At 39.3% G+C, this 19,432-nt stretch overlaps 1 protein-coding gene across 1 annotated transcript in view; it reads left to right on the top strand.

Moving 5' to 3' along the window:
* Window positions 1–19,432, top strand: part of TENM1 (teneurin transmembrane protein 1) — a 375,964-nt gene that overhangs the window by 293,671 nt on the left and 62,861 nt on the right. Inside the window, exon 20 of the mRNA XM_028522241.2 lies at window positions 11,412–11,566. Within this exon, the coding sequence (XP_028378042.2) occupies window positions 11,412–11,566 (155 nt within the window). The remainder of the gene's footprint in view (window positions 1–11,411; window positions 11,567–19,432) is intronic.

The raw sequence follows: 19,432 nt of genomic DNA, 5'->3' as shown, positions 1-19,432 counted from the left end.
GATGGCATTTTATTTGGTCTTTACAATAATCCGCTGACACGGGCAGCTCAGCTTTTATTTGCACCACTAGACAAAGGCAAAAACCTGAGGACTGGGAGATTATGTAAATTTTTGAAAGTCACAGTCAGTCTCACAATAGGATCTCCCAGCTTCTATCCCAAAGTCTTTCTTCCTCCTCTCATATCTCTCCTGAACATGTCTTGTCTCATATCTCTCCTGATTGCATTGAGAGGGAAAAAGGAGGGGGGAGTGGCCTTGAAAACCCAATTTCAGTCAAGACAAGGCTAGGGAAGTCACCAGCTCCCTTTGAACGCGGCAGCCCAGTTTTTTCAATACCTTTCCATGTAAGCCTCTTGTGCCCACAGACTGTCAAGCTTGTAGGTCTGAGCATGGAAAAGGAAACAGTCAAATGAATTGTTTGTGTCATCAAACAACCATTTTGGCTAAGTTGTTTCTTTCTCTCAGCTGTCATCTTTGTGTGTGTGTGTGTGTGTGTGTGTGTGTGTGTGATTGTTGTTGTAATCATATATAGTTGCTTAAGCCCAAATGAGTCCTCCTACATGTCTCTTAACTTTCCACTGGAAGGGTTTAAAAAGTGTATGCACACAGTGTTCATTACCCTGCCTTGCCTGTTGCAAATGATTGTCTACCACTTCTGACTTTGTGAACCTCTCTTGCAGCATTAGCTTCATTATTCAAGATGTACAGATGCTGGAAGAATTTTAAATGGGCCTTCTATGTTGTTTTTGAATGGACATTACACACAAATAATTATCCTACAGAATTTTTAATTCTTCTGGAGTTAGCCCACTTTGGTGAATTGCAAGCCCTGTCAGGCTTAATTCCTCATATCCTGCTTTTATTGAATATTTGGGCCAAGGTATTCTACTTAGTTTGCTTTTTTATTAGAATCTCTTGCACAGTCACATACCTTGAGAGAGACTCATTTCCCTAGAGTGTAACAACTACAATTAGTTTTTCACTGGTCCATGGGCAATAAATGAACTTTCCCTCCTCGGCTAATTGTTCACATAAGGCTCTTATGAGAGTTTGTTTCCTTAGGATGACAGAGGCATTTCTTCAAAATGTATCTGAGTGGTTTCCCAGGTGTAGTTGCTTGATGTTTGAAGAATTTTTTAAAGGGGATGTGGATATAAATTATTCACCTGGTATTTGGTAAAGCTCATTTATCTTAGCCCGTACATACTAAGTCCCCTTATACCTCATACTGCAGGCATCTTTTGAGCAAGAACTCTAGCACAAAAGTAAAACAAGAGATGTGCATTTCAACGGAGCTAGAACCATATACTCACCCCAGTCTCTCTTACGCATACAACCTACCTCTATAAAGCAAGAAAGAAACAACTCACGCCATTATTAGTGTCTGGTGTCACTGCTAAGTGTTCAGACAGTACCTCTGACCCAGGGTCCCCCTGAGTGAGTTGTACAGTGTAGAGCATCATTTATTTGGTTCTCTGGATGAAAACTTTAGCCATCTTATAAAGCCTTGAAGACTTTTTACACCAGTAGTTCAGTAGTACAGCATTTCTCCTAAGCTAACAAAATTGTTTTCAATCACTGCTTTGTCTCCATGGTGAATCTAACATAGGGCTCTCTACTACTAACAAGGGTTACACAATGCTTTGTGGACTTACATGTTATACTATGTCTGTCCGACATAGAAAAGCCTAAAATGTTGGAGGAGGGCCTATGTGGAAATCTTTGTCTGTGATTCTAGATTTAGAGGTCACTTTCAAGAAGAATGATAGCAAATGACTGAGCAATTAGGACACCACTTAGCACTACCATAATATTTCATTCTCTTCCAAGTGCTTTCATTTCATTGGCTCTTGTGAGCGTCACATCATTTTACCCCATGTAGTAGGCAGGATTTGGGCTAGGAAATCTAGACACTGAGTGGTGAAATATTTGCCTTACCCAAAGTCCTACAGCTAATCTGCAAGAGAAGTCAGCCTGAAACCCAGATCCCCTGAAATGCCCCTGGAGCCAGTGTTCTCTCTGCTTTCCCTTATGTGGTCCATAGAGAAGCATATTAAGGCAAAATCTTGAAGTATTTCTCTTTCCTTAGAACTCCTAAGATGGTAAGTTTGGAAGAGGTCATAAGATAGTAATGCAAACCTGTATTGACAGAGCAATGTGAATTTGGGGACAGCCGGAGCTATTCAGTGCAGCTATCTACGTAGCTCAGTTTCATTTGCAGTTAATTTGATCTCTGGTTTTTACTTCACTTGCTCTTGGTTGTTAACCACCCCTTTCCCCCATACTCTAATCATCACTAATTGATAGGGGACTGTATTGCTCTTAAAGGTCTTTAGAGAAAGACATTACTATCGCCTCCATTCTAAACTCATTTTTAGAGAAATTCATCTGTGGCTCTTCACCTCATAGCATGTTTTATTTGATTCAAGTTACATTTGCTTCAATATAAATGTGTCAGTTAAGTCTATAATTCAAAAAAGTTTATTGAACTTGTGTGCCCAGGTCTACTGGATTTGTGAAGTATAGAAGTAAGACCCAAAATTCAGTTCTTGCCCTCAAGGAGCTTATTGCCTGGACAGAGTATGATTGGATAATTCACATTGAAAAAGAAACAGCTTCTATAGGTTAGAAAACAGAGCAGAGTGAGCTGGAGTTTGCAGGGAAGGCTTCCTGAAAGAGAAACATCTTGTAGAAGCCTTGAAAGATGAATAGGGTTCAAGCTGGTGAATGTAAGTCAGGTCAACCTAACAATTGTATAAAAAGAAACCCCACATGTGATTTCAGTGGCTTAACAAAATAGTGGTTTATTTCTTGCTCACATCACAGTCCAATATGGGTTGTCTTGTGGGTGGGAGGAATCCCTGCTCCAAGCAGTGACTCGGGGAACCAGGCTGCTTTCATCTAATGGCTCCTTATTTCATTATGCCTTGGAATCCTCCACTGGATGCTCTGCAGCCAGCCTGCCTGCATGGGAAGCAGGTGATCCATATAGGAGCTCAATGGAAGCTTTCTTAAGGACAAGGCCTACAAGTAGCATCCATCACTTCGGCCCCATCTAACCACAGAGGAGGCTGGGAAATTTAACCAACCTCTAGTCTCAGAGAAAAAAAAATAGGTAGGATGACCTGAATACATAACATTGTCTCTGCCATACTAAAGAGGGAGGGCTTTCTGAAGAAAGGATGAGGAAGAGAAGGGCGGCAGAACAAGAGCAAACTTGAGTTCTGCTTGGACACCTAATTTTCTGGTTTGATTTGAGTAAATCTGATGAACTTGGTACAAATTCTGAGCTTTGATCTTGGTGGGAAAAAAACAGTCTGTATTCTTAGTAAGTATTGTATCATCAGTCTTCCAGGTATTTCATTTTCCAGTGATGAGACTCACGGCTAGATTTGATTATCTTTGGTTTCATAGCACATGTACCAAGACATAACTTTTTTAATGGATTTTATTTTTTAGAGCAGTTTCAGGTTTATGGAACAATGTACCAGATTCTTCCTATACTGAAACCAGTGTAGCTATATGTCATTATGTATTTGTTTATACCCATAGAATGTACAACACCCACAGTGAATTCTAAGGTAAAATATGGACTTTGGGTGATAATGATGTGTCTATGTAGGTTCATCTGTTGTAAAAAATGTACCATTTTTTAAGACTTTATTTATTTATTTTTAGAGAGGGAAGGGAGTGGAGAGAGAGAGAGAGAGAGAGAGAGAAACATCAGTGTGTGGTTGCTGGGGGCTGTGGCCTGCAACCCAAGCATGTACCCTGACTGGGAATCGAACCTGCAATGCTTTGGTTCACAGCCCACGCTCAATCCACTGAGCTACGCCAGCCAGGGCTAAAATGTACCATTCTGGTGTAGGATGTTGATGGGTGTTATGGATGTGTGGAGACAAGGGATATATGGGATATCTCTGTACTAAGACATAGCCTATTTTAAAGATTTTATGTATTTATTTTTAGGGGGAGGGGACAGGAGGGAGAAAGAGAGAGAGAGAAACATCGATGTGTGAGATACATCAATCAGTTACCTCTTGCATGCCCGCCCCTAACTGGGAACCTGGCCTGCAACCCTGGCATGTGCCCTGACTGGGAATCGAACTGGTGACCTTTCAGATAGCAGACCAGTGCTCAATCCATTGAGCCACACCAGCCAGGGCCCAAGACATAATTTTAATCTCAGTGCTACACTGGTTAGATCTTCTCTGCTTACAACAACCTCTTCACTGATGAGATAGTCTTCCTGATTATCCTATACTAAGCATCATAAATTGACAACCCAGAGAATAAACCCAGTTAAAAGATATAATTCATTTGCCCTATACTATACCTTTATTTTTTTAAAAAAGATTGAATACATTTAGATGTGACATGATCTCTTTGGTTATACTTAGTTTTCCCTAGAATCTAGATAGCCTAACATGTGACCTAACTTACAAGTTTGTGTCACCTGCCTAACCCCTGGTGACATATGAATTTGTGACCCATATTTCTGGGCCCTCCCTTTTATGTGGTAGATCATGTGATAATAGTCAAGTCACAACAATCCTTGTCACATGGAAACTGAGTGCTTTCACAAACTCACCAGCTTTGTGGGGATGAAGCCATGAACTATTTTTGAAGAATAATTCTGAAGAGGTCCAAGAGATCTACAGGTATATAAGAATTCTTAACAATATTTTGGCAGGGATCATGGATCACTTTGACACTCTAACAAATGGAGTGGACTATCTCCCCATGATAGTACCCATACACAAAACCTTCTGCAGATAATTTCATGGAGTTTCTGAAACCTCTTTGTACACCACTCCTGTGGTAAAGTGATTAATAGCCTCATTTAAGCTACATGGGATAGTAATTAGAGAATTAACATTGAACTCATGAAAACATGATCTAGATCAAGCATTTGCTAGGTAGGTAACAGGGAGTTAGTCATTCAACCTTTGAACCTCTATTTCCTCATCTAAAAAATGACATAAGTAATACCTACTCTACAAGGCTACCATGATGATTAAATGAGAAAATGTATGTAAAGAATGTAGCACAGTGCCCTGAACAGCATAATTCAGTTGGTTCGTGGACCAAAAGGCCATGGGTTTGATTTCCGGTCAGGCACATGCCTAGGTTGCCGGTTTGGTCCCCATTCGGGGCATGTACAAGAGGCAACCAGTCAATGGTTCTCTCTCACATTGATGCTTCTGTCAGTCCGTTTGTCCTTCCCTTCCCCCCTCTCTCTAAAATCAGTAAGCATTCCTCAGGTGAGGATTTAAAAAAAAGAATCTAGGTCAGTACCTAGAATATCATAGTATTCTCAGCAAATGAAAATCGGTATTATTTAGTGATATTAGTCATCCTTCATAGGTGTTCAGTGGTGCTTACCTGGATTTCACTCAAGGCTCATTAAGCATTCAACATGATTCTTCAGATTTCTGCTTACATGTCACTTAGTTTGAGAGATCACTTGTGACCTTTATCCCCCCAGCACATCCTCCAAGTCTACACCATGACACCATGGACTTGCCCCAAAATATTGCTTATCTCAAGGCATTGTACGTGCCTGGTTGTTTGTCCACCTTCCCTACCCGTTTCTGAGCTCCTCAGAGACAGTGCCATGTCTGTTTTATACTCTGCTCTACTTTCAGTACCTAGCACATAATAGGTGCAAAATCTATCTAGAATAAATTCATAAGTAAGGAGGGAAGGTTAAAGCCTTGAGACATCAGAAGGAGCTGAAGAGAAGGTAAATGTTAAAAACTGGCCATGTCTGTCTTTCTCTCAGAAATCTTGGTTAACTACCCACAAATCTATTGTTCTTATGATGTCTCTGAAGCCTTTTAAAGTACCTTCTGAGTCATGAAAGAAAGAACATTCCAGTCAATAGAATACTTGTTTGAATGCTTAATCATTTTAATTTGTATTTAAATTCTTTGGAAATTGACCTTTACTGTTTAGAATATATACATACATCTTTATTAAATAATATCTGATTAAATAACTCACAGTATTCACTAGTCATACAGTGTTACAGTGAGTTTATTAGAGTCTCTTATTAAAGAAATCCTGTGCTCATTGTTAACCGCACAGTGAAATCGCCTCAGCTGATCATTAAGCTCTGCCTCCTTCCAACCCTAGTGACACACAGTTATTTGTAATCCCTCCAAGTTTTACAAGCTCCATTTAGTGGCTGCCTAGCAAGAGAACTTAACAGGCTTATTGTGCAGAAGTAACTTGGCCCTTTCTGATCCCAGTGGGTAATTAAGTAGATGGTCATCAGATCGGTTGGAGAATGGACTTTTCTGCCGGGTGGAGAATTTCCATATAGATCATGCATATGGTACCAATTTTCAGAGAATTGAAATGCACAGAAACAAAGCAAAATATTTGAATCTGTCTTTGATTTGATGGGCGCTTTATGATCAATGGCTAATATCAGTTCCACATACAGCACTCTCAGTATCAGAGATTGAGCTGACACCATATTGCACACAGGACATTCCCTGAAAGTTTATGTTAATCATTTATCTCTGTCTCATAACATTAAAGAACAGATTGTGACATAAAAAAAAGAAAAAGAAAACAGTATTTCAGCTTTCTGGTTGCTAGGGATATAGATGGAGAAAATTTGATGACTACTTTCCAAAGCTTATATTCTGAAAGAAGTTTCATTTTTAATATAGAAATAATAAAAATGTAGGTGGCCTCAACAGCCATAATTTTTATAAATTACAGACATACCGTCTGCCAAGATTTGAAATTGGCATTCTGCACAGCCAAAAACTCTGTTCTTAGCTGTCATCTAATTTGGGATTTTAGCTACTATTTCCAGGCTATTAACCTTCACATCTGGACTCCAGTGACACCACATCAGGATGCCACTGCTGCTTCAGTATTGATCAGTGGCATCCTCTTCCCCAATAGGTGATAAATTTATTAGTAACCATCTGAGCTGTCCCAGCTTTAGGCAATGGTCTCCTTAAGAATTATAGTATTTATTCACTGGAGGATAATAAGACAAGGGAAGAAGTCAAATAATTTTGCCTGTAATTTGCAGCTGTTTCATACAGACTTATGCTTCACACAGAAAAGAGCCTGCAGTTCAGATATTATATAACGTCCTCTACTTTGCATAAGACACTGTGAATAATTTTTTTTACAAGATGCACTTTATTTATGAGCAGGTCTCTCCATAGAAAGAGCTTGTTAGGGCTTAATGCTGATGAATGGAGACAGCAACATTCACACTTCCAGGTTATGGTCTGTCAGTGCTTTCATTATAAGCACTAATTTACAAGGATTTATTTATTTTCTCACACATGTAAAAATGTGCTCCAAGCAAAACATGCTGTCTGGGCGTCTCAGCCCAATGTTTTCCTTGATGGAGGTAGTGGTGTGGGGACTCAAGCTGTCATGTGTCATTCTTCCCACCTCCACCCCCACCCACCCCGCATCACTACCTAAACTTATGGTAATATCAGAGATCTATATATTTTTGCTTGCTCAAAAAAAAAAGATACTGGTGAAAATATTAAACCCTGGAAGTACTTCTCTCAATGCAGTTTAATTCCTTTCTTATTGAAAGTGCTCACAAAAATGCTGTCGGCAAGCACATCAACAGATGTGGCCAATGGAACAAAATATAGCCTCAACATTGGGTACAAAATTTTGGAAGCCTGGGTACAACAATATCCCCTCCCAAATAAAAGTCAATTGAATCTGCAGATCGTGCTAGCCCCAGATGGCTTTATGTGATCTGAAATCGCTCACATCCCTATCTCTGAAGAATGAAGCTTAAAATATACTGGGCATGTACCACCTCCTCCTACTCAGTCCAACAGACAGTAATAGATCATACTTCATCGTCAACATCTCTGTGCTATACCAGTACTCCTTATGGGAGGAAAACCACCCCTCTCAAGTAATGGCAAAAATAACTCTTTTTCCTACCTGGGATTTTAAATGGTTTTTAACCTTAGTGAAAATTAAATACCCCTTCATCCTCACCAGTGAGGAGTTTGTAAAACTAGTTGTTCTGGGAATGTGTGTGTGTGTGTGCAGGTTGGTTCATGTGTTTCTTGGCTTGGTTGGTGGAAGAAAATGAGAGGAAATGAAAGTATGTACAAAGAAAATGTGCCCGGTGCTTTAATAAGCACTTACCACACAATCCCTCAAAGCCCTTTTTCCTATTTCTTTTTCAATTCCAAATGTAAGTGTAACCCAATCAAATTTAATTAAAGAGTCTCAAGGAAAAGGAGTGTTTTAGAATTTGGATGATGATAAAAGAAATTGCTACACAAATATATGAAAGGAGAGTATCTTACAAACTGTCAGCCAAATAAGCCCTGAAGGCCAATAGTGAGTATGTAGTAAGTCTCATCTGTGGAATTCAGCTGATATGAGCAGAGATAGCAAGTTCACAATGTTTAGAAGTTCACAAAAATGAAAAGTGGGGAAACCATGTACACACCAGGATTATCGTGTCAGGATCAATATGAACTTCACCCTGATGGGGATGATGAGTGTTTAGTGAACAAGAAACAGTTATCCTCCCTGGTGTCAGCATAAAGATGTGTAATTACACGCAAATACAAATACACTAGTTTCTATAGGAATCTACTTCTCTATGCCTTTTGTGAATCTGCTCCAATTTTCAGGGGATTAGATTCTCTAAGTGTACTACCTCCTAGTTAGAGCAACACTTTCAGAGTATTCTTAGTTTTACTTTCCATGTACTTGGATTCTTTGTCCTTTGGCCCTCACAAAACTTGGCACAGTGACATCCAGTATGTGTTTGGTAAAGAACTCATGAATTCACACTCTTTGAGCCCATCTACTCTCAGCCTTTCTTTCTCCAGACTTGAGTCTTGATCTTTCAGCATATCCTCTTATAAGAGCAAAAATGTAAATTTCACACTCAGTGCTATTTACAGAGGTCACAGAAGGTGATCTCAAATTATATGCCTGCCACAAACCAGACCACATTCTAGGCATTGGGGAAATTGATTTTACCAAAACACAAACAAAAAATAAAACGTAGATTTATCCCTCGGTTCATCCTCAGTCCAGATTTTCTGGAGATAAAAGAAATATTCATGTGTCACGATCCTATGACCTAACCCAATCTTAAAAGTCTATTTACACACCTCCTTAAAGGTCCTTATGCCTCTAGGAATGATAAAGGGGCTTATTGGCATGGAATTCCCCTTGTTTAGACATGCTGATCTCCTTGGGGTATTCACCAAAACATAGATGAATTTAGAGGCATTCCGGGAAGGTTCAAATAGATCTGTAACTTTTATAGATGTTAAGGATTAATACTGCATGAAGAACATCAGGATTAATCAAAGTACATCATAAAGCCAAGTCTTAATAATAACCTCCTGCCAATGAATTAGCTCATCTAAAAGCAGTTTATTAAGTTGGGTTTATAAACTGTCTTTAGATGAGTTTGCTCTTTGCCAGGAAAATTACTATGTGTATGTGTATGCACTAAAAGAGCAGGCCTGTTATCACAGATGTTCCTGATTTTAACATACATTCTGAGTTTCACAAGGTCTGCATAAAGGAGAGGTGGGAAAGACAAAAAATTGTAGACTAGTTTTAAAGTAATGTCATGTAGTTATTTCAAGAGCACTGTCAAATGCACCAAAAGAAGCAGGAGTTGAACTGTATGTTCTTTATATGTCTGCCACTTTTTAAGTGTATTATTTCCTATGATACTTACAACAACCTTGGCTTGAGTAACCAACTCATCTCAGTTTGTCTAGTACTGTCCCAGTTTTAAAACTGAACACAGCCTCAGTCCCAGGCAAAGCAGGATAGTCAGTCACCTTCCCTAGGTAAGGCAATTAAAGGTGTTCTAAAACCAATTTCTAGTGTAGAAGGGATGGGTGTGAGTGGGTTTCCCCCACAGCACCCACAAGCAATTCTTGGACGCCAGCTGGGTATCCTAAAATTACACTCAATTCTGACACTATCTACCTGCAAATAGCATCACATCCCACAGGTTAAGGGCTCAGTCCCACAAGACTCCCTTCTACCCCCGACTTCAGACACCAATAGCAAGTCCAGCTTCTGACCAGCTGGGCTATAAATCAGAGGTCCCAACAACCCGCAACTTGGGTTTTATTAATTTGCTAGAGCAACTCACACAATTTGCAGAAACATTTTACTTACTAGATTACCAGCTTATTATAAAAAGATTTAACTCAGGAACAGCCACATGGGAGAGATACATAGGGCGTAGACATGGGGAAAGGACGCGGAGCTTCGACACCCTCTCAAAGTGAGCCACTGTACCCACTTGCCACATGTTCACACAGCCATTAAGGTGCCTGAACCATGTCCTTTTGGTTTTTTATGGAGGCTTCATTACATACACACAATTGATTTAATTGGCCAGTTGTGACTGAAGTCAATCTCCAACCTTCTAATCACATGATTGGCTCCACTGCAAGCCAACCCATATTTACATGAAGTTCAAAGCTAGCTCATTAACATAACAAAAGATATTTTTTTCTCTCTCACCACTTAGGCAATTGTAAGAGTTTTAGGTGGTGCTGCTTGTTAGAAATGGAGTCGAAGACCACATATATATGTCTTATAACAAATCAAAATAATATCATAGACAGATAATCTTTTCCACATTTTAACAAATTTAGAGAGATAAATTTCTGCATCAAAGTCACACATCAATTATAAGTGGTATATTCAGTGTTAGAACCCTAGCCTTCTAACTGCTATTTTTTTTTTCCAAGAAACCAGGCTGTAGTTAACACAGTGAGTAAAAACTACTGTGAAAATTTTACTGGCTTTTATTTTTTCTAGAAGTTTAACCATTCCCTTTGTGACTCCATAATTTTTCTCTCCAACTACCCCCCCTTAATAGATACTACAGAGATAAAACTCAGTTCAGTTTATCAGGATTATTACAAATGCCTTGTTAACTGAGTGTGAATTGATAAAAATAATTTTAATGCTTTCCAAGTCAGTTATTTCTAGTTCAACTATGAAAATAACCAAGTAGCCTATGCATCTGCACCCTAAAAGAAATATAATACATACTACCTCCTTTGCCTTTTTGCATTTATCTTGAAGAAGTATTTATATTTTCTGTTTATGGGGGTAAGCAAGTGTCAAGAGGATGGAAATGTAAAACTGGACAACACAAAATTATTAGAACTGGCTTTATCTCCAGTTGTTACATTTTGTCATCTCTTCTCAATACACAAAGAAGAAAATGTGTGCCCGAACAGACCTCTCCTATTACTGTCTTATCTGTGCTGAGCAAAATTGAATCCATATGTCTTTAAAATGATTTTCCATTTCTATGGTTTTTTTCAAATTCCTGATCTTGGTGAAAATTTGACCCACTAGCCTCCTAATGCTCATTTGCTCTTTCCCAACAGGCATCACAGTTGATAGGCATGGATTCATTTACTTTGTGGATGGGACTATGATTCGGAGAATTGATGAGAACGCTGTGATCACCACTGTAATCGGCTCCAACGGTCTGACTTCCACACAGCCACTGAGCTGTGACTCAGGAATGGACATCACTCAGGTAGGTGCCACTGGTTCTCAAGCGTTACCACCATTTGGCATCATGGAAATGAAGAACCATTTTCTCATACAAAAATTAGGTAGAAAGGAAGCCTGGGGAATCTGTTATAACAGCACATAGCAGAAGTTCCTCTCTATGCCAGTTACTTTTTTTCCTCGTCAGAAAACCTCAGTTGGGAGAAAATGGCAAGCGAGGATGAGAGTAATGCTACACGGAATGTTGGCATAAGAATTGAAGTCTCAAATTTGAATCAGTTAGAGGGCAAGGCCAATCACATTTGTTAAATGTGTTTCTAGATATATAATTTTATTATTTTTAAGTAATATAGTATCTCACATTTGGGAAAGTACTGACTGCTAAACTCTTCAGAAATCTTTTAAAATGAATATATGAGCATGACTTGTTATTTATGTGCCTGCAAATAGCTCTTTCTAGGGCATTTGAAAGTTTCATTAAGTAAAAGCAACATTTCCTTCAAGATCTATTTTATATGCATTTAGGAAAGCTTTATGCCAGTGAGAATAAAAGGGAAATTCAGTGTGAATCTCATGTGAATCCAAAATCCTGATTTTACCACAATTCTACAAAAATAGGATTAGACATGTAGAGAGATTGTGGAGCATACAACAGAGTCCCAGCACCCTGTGGATGACTTTCTTAGTCTTCAGAAACAAAAGGTTGGTATTTAAAATGAGGGAAATAGACTAGACATTCCCAGAGGGCCTGTTAAGCGCTAATGTCCCATGAATCTGCAACTCTGATGAAGTTGATTATTAGATTATCTTTTCAAATGACTTAGAAATTGGGAGTTTTAGGATGGATTAGTGTATCAGGGAGGATGGTTTTGACAGCAAATAATAAAACACCTATCTAAAAGTGGCTTGAACAATACAGTTTCATTATCACACACAGTGAGGTGACCAGAGGTAGGCAAAGATGCCAACAGATTTTCTTCTCGCATCACAATGGCCAGAATGTAGTCACATGCCCATGCCATCAGCAGTCACTGGCAAAGGGGAAATGAGATGTCCAAAATGGATTCAAACCCTCTGGAACTGGGTCACCATCCCTGACCATGTTGCTATGAATACCTAATTCTTGAACCCAAATCAGGGTTCTGTTAACAAGGAATGAAGGATTGCTCTTGGATAGGCAGCCAGCAGTATCCTCCACAGTTAGGGTATTCCCGTTGCTTCATTATTCAGGGCACCTGAAAGCTAGCATGACAAGGGAAAGAAAGTGAACACATCACCCAGACATCTTGCTTTAGTCATTAGCTCTAATATCCCCTCCCATCTCCATTCCCCATGCTCACACATCTCTGTAAAGCACTAGAAATGTGCCTGTTGGGGGGTTTCTTTTCCATGTGCCCCCACCTTACCCCAGAAACTCAGAAATTAGTCAAATAATGGAGAATCAACTATAAAAATAAAGTGGGTCTTGGGAGGCCTGGAAAACAGACAAAATGAATGAACAATTCTTAAGAGAGATTTGAGTAGATCAGGCTATCAAGTCCCATAGCAATCTAACTATGATGCAAAATTCTACAGACAGAAGGCAAGGAAAAGGAGCATTATTTATGGCAGTAAGGAAGGGTGTGAATGTGTTTATATAGAGGAGGGGGACAAGAGAGAGAAAATGCACATATATGATTCACATGTTGGATATTTTTAACTTAAAATAGCACACTTAGAGTTGCAATCAGTCAACTCTAAACAGCGTATCTGCTTCTGTGTGGGAAAGTTATGATGAAAAGAGAGTTCTTCATCTAAATTCTTCATCAAAAAATCACCACAACGAGGGTTCTTTTTCACATGACACTTTACAAGACATAACTGCCACCATAAAAGCGAGCTCATCCCTTTCAGCTTGCGATGTATAGTGCAGTCCATTGAAAAGGGGCTCTGGCAACCAGGAGACAGAATCATATTTTTCCTGTGACATTTCATTCCAAGCCTCAGTTTCCTTGATGTCCCTGTCCCTTTTCCTTATACAAAATATTTATAAAAACAGTAATTTCGGGGGGTGTTGGTAGGGGAGAAAGGCTTCATGTCCAAACTACTTGGCAGCTGTCTCTGCTACTGTCTATCATTTCCTGTCCTGCCCTTAAAACCTCCTAAAAAGTAGAATTTTTTTCTCTTGGGCTGGCAGAGAACGATGATTCCATACTGATCTCTACCTTGGTGCCCCATTGATAACCTTCCATCTTTATTAGGGGCTTGCTTCCACGGCTCCATTCCTTCAGTCTGGCATTACCTCTGCTGATCCAAATCCTACTCCCCTCCCTGCTCATACCTCATGTCTTCTATGAGAACCTTCCCTGATGGTACTAGTCCTCCCTGCTGTCTCATTCCCTTACTGAAAGTTAGTATCACCACATTTAATATGTAATCTGTTTTCCGTCACCCAACTGTGTATCCAACTAGTCTCCCAAGGTAGCCTGCATGTTCTTTGGATGTGCATGTAAGTGCTCAGTGGGTAGAGTTAATATATATGCCGATATCAAAAGGACACTCTGGTGCAAAGACTATGGAGAAGTAGTGAGAGATGAAGCTAGAGAGCTAACTGGGGAGTGTATGGGAAGGACATTGGATGCATAATAGAGTTTCAGTTTTATCCAGTGGTCAATAGGTAACCAATAATAACATTTATCAGGGAAATGCATTTTTAAAATTATATTAAGCATGGAAATGCATTTTTCAAACACCATTCTAGCTGTGGTAGAGAGAATCAAGTGGAAGAAAACAGTGTTTGATGCAGGGTGATCACTTAGGAGGCAGATTAAGTAATATAGGTGTGAAAGGGACAAAACATATCAATATATACATGATGAGTGCATTTTCAAGAGACATCCCTACAAATTAAATTGCTTTCCAATGTTTCAGGAGGTTTTTGAAGGGTGGATAGTCAAACGATATTTCTTTGGGATACAATTCTATGATGACACTGACCACAAAGTTTCTCAGCTTTGTGTGGTTACTTGGGCAAGCAATGATAATTGCCAAACCTGAAGTATCAACAGTGTGGATTAATAAGGCTAGGAACATTGGTAAAATGTTGAAGCTAAAAGCAAAGAACTTACTGACTGACTTAATTTTAGCATAAAAGAACTATGTATCTGCTGGTAACATTCCCTGAAAGGAAGGACACAAGAGAAGGTGAAGCAGGTTTGGTTAAGAGTTGGATAATGGAGTCAGTTTTGGGCATGTGTGAGGTGGCTGTGTGCATCCAGGTAAATATTGGTGTATCTGGGAGGCAATTTGATACAGGTCTGTAAAACTCAAGGCCTAAAATGAAGATAAGATTTGGGATTTTTCATTTACACCTGATAATGGCAAATAGAGGAATTGATGAGATTTTCCAGGGAGACTACATAGCATTAAAAAAAAAAAAGAAGTTTTGCCCTGGCTGGTGTGGCTCAATGGATTGAGCACCAGAATGCGAAGCAAAGGGCCGCTGGTTTAATTCCCAGTAAGGGCACACGCCTGGGTAGCAGGCCAGGTCCCCAGTAGGGTGTACACGAAAGGCAACCACACACTGATGTTTCTCTCCCTCTCTTTCTCTTTCCCTTCCCCTCTCTCTAAACATAAATAAATGAATTTTTTTTAAAAAGAGGATGTTTAAGGCCAAACTCCTAGGGGCGTTGAACACACCATGTAGTGTACAGATGATGTGTTGTAGAATTGTGCACCTGATACCTGTATAGTTTTGTTAACCAGTGTCACCTCCCCCAATAAATTCAAATAAAAGACCAAGCTCCTAGGAATATCAGTATTCAAGAGAAGGCTGGGGAATGAGAGTCCACAGAGGAGACTGAGAGGAAGAGTCCTGACAGGTAGGAGGGAAACCAGGAATGTGTGTGGTCTAAAAGCCAAGGGAGGCAATCTTTGAAAAGAAAGGGAATGGTTAATATGAAACGCTGCTTAGAGGTCACGTAAAATAAGGTGTTTTTTTTTAAGAAGCCATTTAGTTTGACAGCATTCGTGACTCTGATAACAGTGCCTTTGGTAGAGTGCTAATTAATTGGAGTCAGATTGCAGTGGTAGAGTAGGAGGTGAGGAAAGGGAGAAAGTGAAAATAGATCACTCTTTTGATATATTTGACTGGGAAGGGGAGGTTTTGGCATTGAAGCAAATCAGTCCCCATGTGTAGCACAGGTGGACAAAACTTGGAGAACACTGAATGAAATCAGATGGGTGAGTGGATAGAGTTCCAGAAGCCAATGTGTGATGCACCTTTGCAGATGCTATATGGCCGGAATTTCCCCTGTCTGTGTAGACAACTGTGGCAAATTGGGGACCTGTGTCTCTCATGACTGTACTTAAGAACATGGGCTGTCATCAGCTAGAGGGAAGAAAGCTGAGTAGGGAGCTTCAAAATGCCTTCCAAAAACAGAGCCCCTGTTGTTTATAGTAGTACTTACCCTGATCCAGCTGAGCTTACAATGTGCTCAGTTTCATATATCAGTAAATCAAAAACACTGATGGGTGAGGGTGGAGACAGATGTCTAAATGAGAGCACACAGATTCTGCTGACAGGACCAGACTGGAGAAAAAGAGAGGCCTCTGCTACAGCATGAAGCTTTTGATCAGACCTTATGAAGAGCTTACTGATTCTAAGGCTGTGTGGCAGCATCATACATTACCACAAGATCTTATAGAGTGCCCACCTTTTGAAACTTTGAAAGCAAATATTGCTTGGCAGTAATCTATGAATGCTTGAAATACATGCCTCTTGGAGTCAGGGTCATGGATCAGCTGTTTTCTCAAGGTCCCTTCCAACTCGGTGAAGGCTTCTCTTCAGAAATATAACGCAGTTCCTAACGTTCTTTGTTACTTTCCCTGCATTTCAAAACCAGAAGTCCCCAATAAGGAAAGCTGGGAAGTGATGTGGACAATGGTCCTCTTTCTCGCTTTTATCTTCTGCACTTTTCTGAGGCAAACCTGAGCCCCGGGAAGAACCAGTCCTCAATTGTCTGCCCTGATCTTCAGCATACCTTGATGTTCTCACTACAGTAATTCTTATAGTAACTGCTGCCACTTACTGAGAACTTACTATGTGCCAGGAACTATGGTAAGCATCTTATTCACATTTTATTTACACAACCGAACCACCCTTGAGAAGTATAATTACCCCCACCTACAGAGGAGAAAACTGGTAGTCAGAAAGGTTATGGGTTGTACTATGACCACAGAGTTATTAAGTGATACAGCCAAGATTCGAGCACAAGCTTTCTGACCCCATTGTGCATTTTTCCAACTTCTGTATTTCCCATATCATTCTATGGGAAGATGACCAAATATTGTATTTAGTAGGTGACAAATGTAATGTGGTTTGGTTGAGGAATATGCTGCTTATTCACAGAATGTATTTTCAGTGGCGCTTAGGAAATAGTTTAATAAAATCTAATCATCTCAAGAAATGAAATTTGCTTTGACAATAAAATCAGCCATTTGTTCAAAATCAATATCTTTTTTTGATTTACTGAAATGTGAAACTGAACTCTCGGTATAAACTCTGAAGCATAACTTCCCTTTGTAAGCACTGCTATAAACAACCAGGCCTTTCACTTCAGGAGATGAGTTGATTATGAAGAGATTGGACTCTTTATTTCCATTGCTGCTTTTGAATCATCCTGCTCTGGTAACTCACTTCCATCTCGTGCCTGACTAGAATGGAATTGGGAGTTAAACCAGCTCTCTTGGTGCAATAGCAGATTTGAGAATTGATTTACTCCTTGGAGCCCGCCTAATGTGCTCCCCCAAATCAGCCCTATAGCAGATGTGTAAGCAACAGGGACCCTCTTTAATGGCAGATAATCCTATTTACCCATTGTTCCTAAGGTACACACTCTGAGGTGTTTGCCTACCAAGGGTATCTAGCCCACAGGCTAATGCCACCCGGGATGGCTATGAATGCAACCCAACACAAAATTGTAAATTTACTTAAAACCTTTTTTGGTTCATCAGTTTTCATTAGTGTTTGTGTATTTAATGTGTGGCCCATGACAACTCTTCTTTCCCAGTGTCTTCTTTCCCAACCTCCACCTAAAATGCTTCTTGTGACAGGGAACTCACCACCGCCCCCAAGCAGCTCATTCCATCTCTGAATGCCTCTGACTAATGCAAAACTCTTTTGGGATCCCTTTAACTTTTTCTTCCCATTTAACTTTCACCATCTAGTCTTACTGCAACTCTTCAGGCCCTGTGTCATGAATTTAACCTGTTTTCTATGAAATAAATGTATTAGTGAACCAAGCATTATACTAGGTATTTTCATATGTTATCTTATTCAACCCTCATAACAATTGTTCAAGGTATTATGTTCTCCTATTTGTAATAAACATGAAAAACTAGGTTCAGAGACGTTAAGTAACTTCATTAAGGTCACACAGTTGAAATTTGAACCTGGTTGACCTGACACTGAAATCCAAATTTTTTTTTCCCACTGACTACTATATCAAAATGCCTCCTCCACATGACAGCCTTTTCAATATATGTGAACAACTCTCTCAGGATTCCTAAGTCACATCCACAATTTATTTAATTGTAACTCACTTGGAATAGCTTTGACTTTCTTCACCATTCTCCCCACTCTTCTCTGTATACATTCCCATTCTATCTCTTAGAAACATGTTCCATCTATATCTCTTTGAAAATGAGGCTTCCAGAAATGAATAAAATAACCCAGATGTGCTCTGACTAACTCAGAAGTAGAATGGGGATTGTGACAATCCCCTTTCTGTATTTTCTGTTTCTGTTCATTTTTACCTGGTTTACTGAAGTATTTTGCCACAGAATGTTTACTTCAGACAAAATAAGTCCCCATTTATAAAGCTGATGCAAACCGCAGTTTCAAACAAGTAGTATCCCAGGACCTTTTCTATTCAGGGTTACTCCCACCCAATGGTAGCTCTCATAGCAACCCCCCAAGGTACTTTTACATAATGCTAAGGAAATAAAGAGCACAGGTTAAGAAACCACAGCTAAACTTTAATTGGATTTTTAGACACTATTGATATAGTTATGGAGGACTAAAAATTCATATGTCCTTCAGCCCCATCTCCCCATCTTGTATTTGCACACTTGGTTATTTGCATCATAGTGAGGGATCTTACATTACTCTGTATTCATTTCCATCTTATTAGATTCAGCCTATATCTTTTTATTCTTCTGCTCTTATAAAATATCTTCACTATCCTTCCCATCCTTATATCACTACAGATTTGATGTGTGCCTTCAATATCTTCACCCATGATAAAATTGACGGATAGGTGGACCCAGATGAAACTGTGGCACCACTAGAACTAGTTTCCTGTTACATTATGAACATGTGTTTTTTGAACTATCACCTATGTGTTGTGTGAGTCATAGCAGATCAGGAAATCCACATAATAGTCTATGACCAGAATTTTTTTTAAATAAATTAAATTAAAAACTAAGGGTAAGTAAGTACTGTTTCATGAAATTTTCATTTCAATTGTATATCCCAAATAATGGTGTAAAATACATCTTACTGAAGGTCACAGTCAAAACAAGTTTGAAAGCCACTACCCTCACTGATATTTCTCCCAACTTATGCATAAAAGTATAATGAAAAACCCTACAAGGTTGATAATTTTGTTTAAAGGGAAATAAGAATCCCTTGACATAATTTGCTTCTAGCCATAAGATCCATAAGCACCACTCCCTCATCTGACAACTAAAAAAATAACTGTTTAATAACAAATTCAAGGGCCTTTTCAAATCAACATCAGATTCCCTCCATACAGTTTATGGTGCATGTCTTCTGATTCTTCTTGAAGTCAGAACTATATTTAACCATCTGTAATCTTCTGGCACATCTGGTACCACTCACTACTCGTCA

The sequence above is a fragment of the Phyllostomus discolor genome, chromosome X (genome assembly GCF_004126475.2).
Source record: "Phyllostomus discolor isolate MPI-MPIP mPhyDis1 chromosome X, mPhyDis1.pri.v3, whole genome shotgun sequence".
Taxonomy (NCBI): Eukaryota; Metazoa; Chordata; class Mammalia; order Chiroptera; family Phyllostomidae; genus Phyllostomus; species Phyllostomus discolor.
The sequence above is the reverse complement of the archived record's forward strand: the minus strand, read 5'-3'. Positions and strand labels throughout refer to the sequence as shown.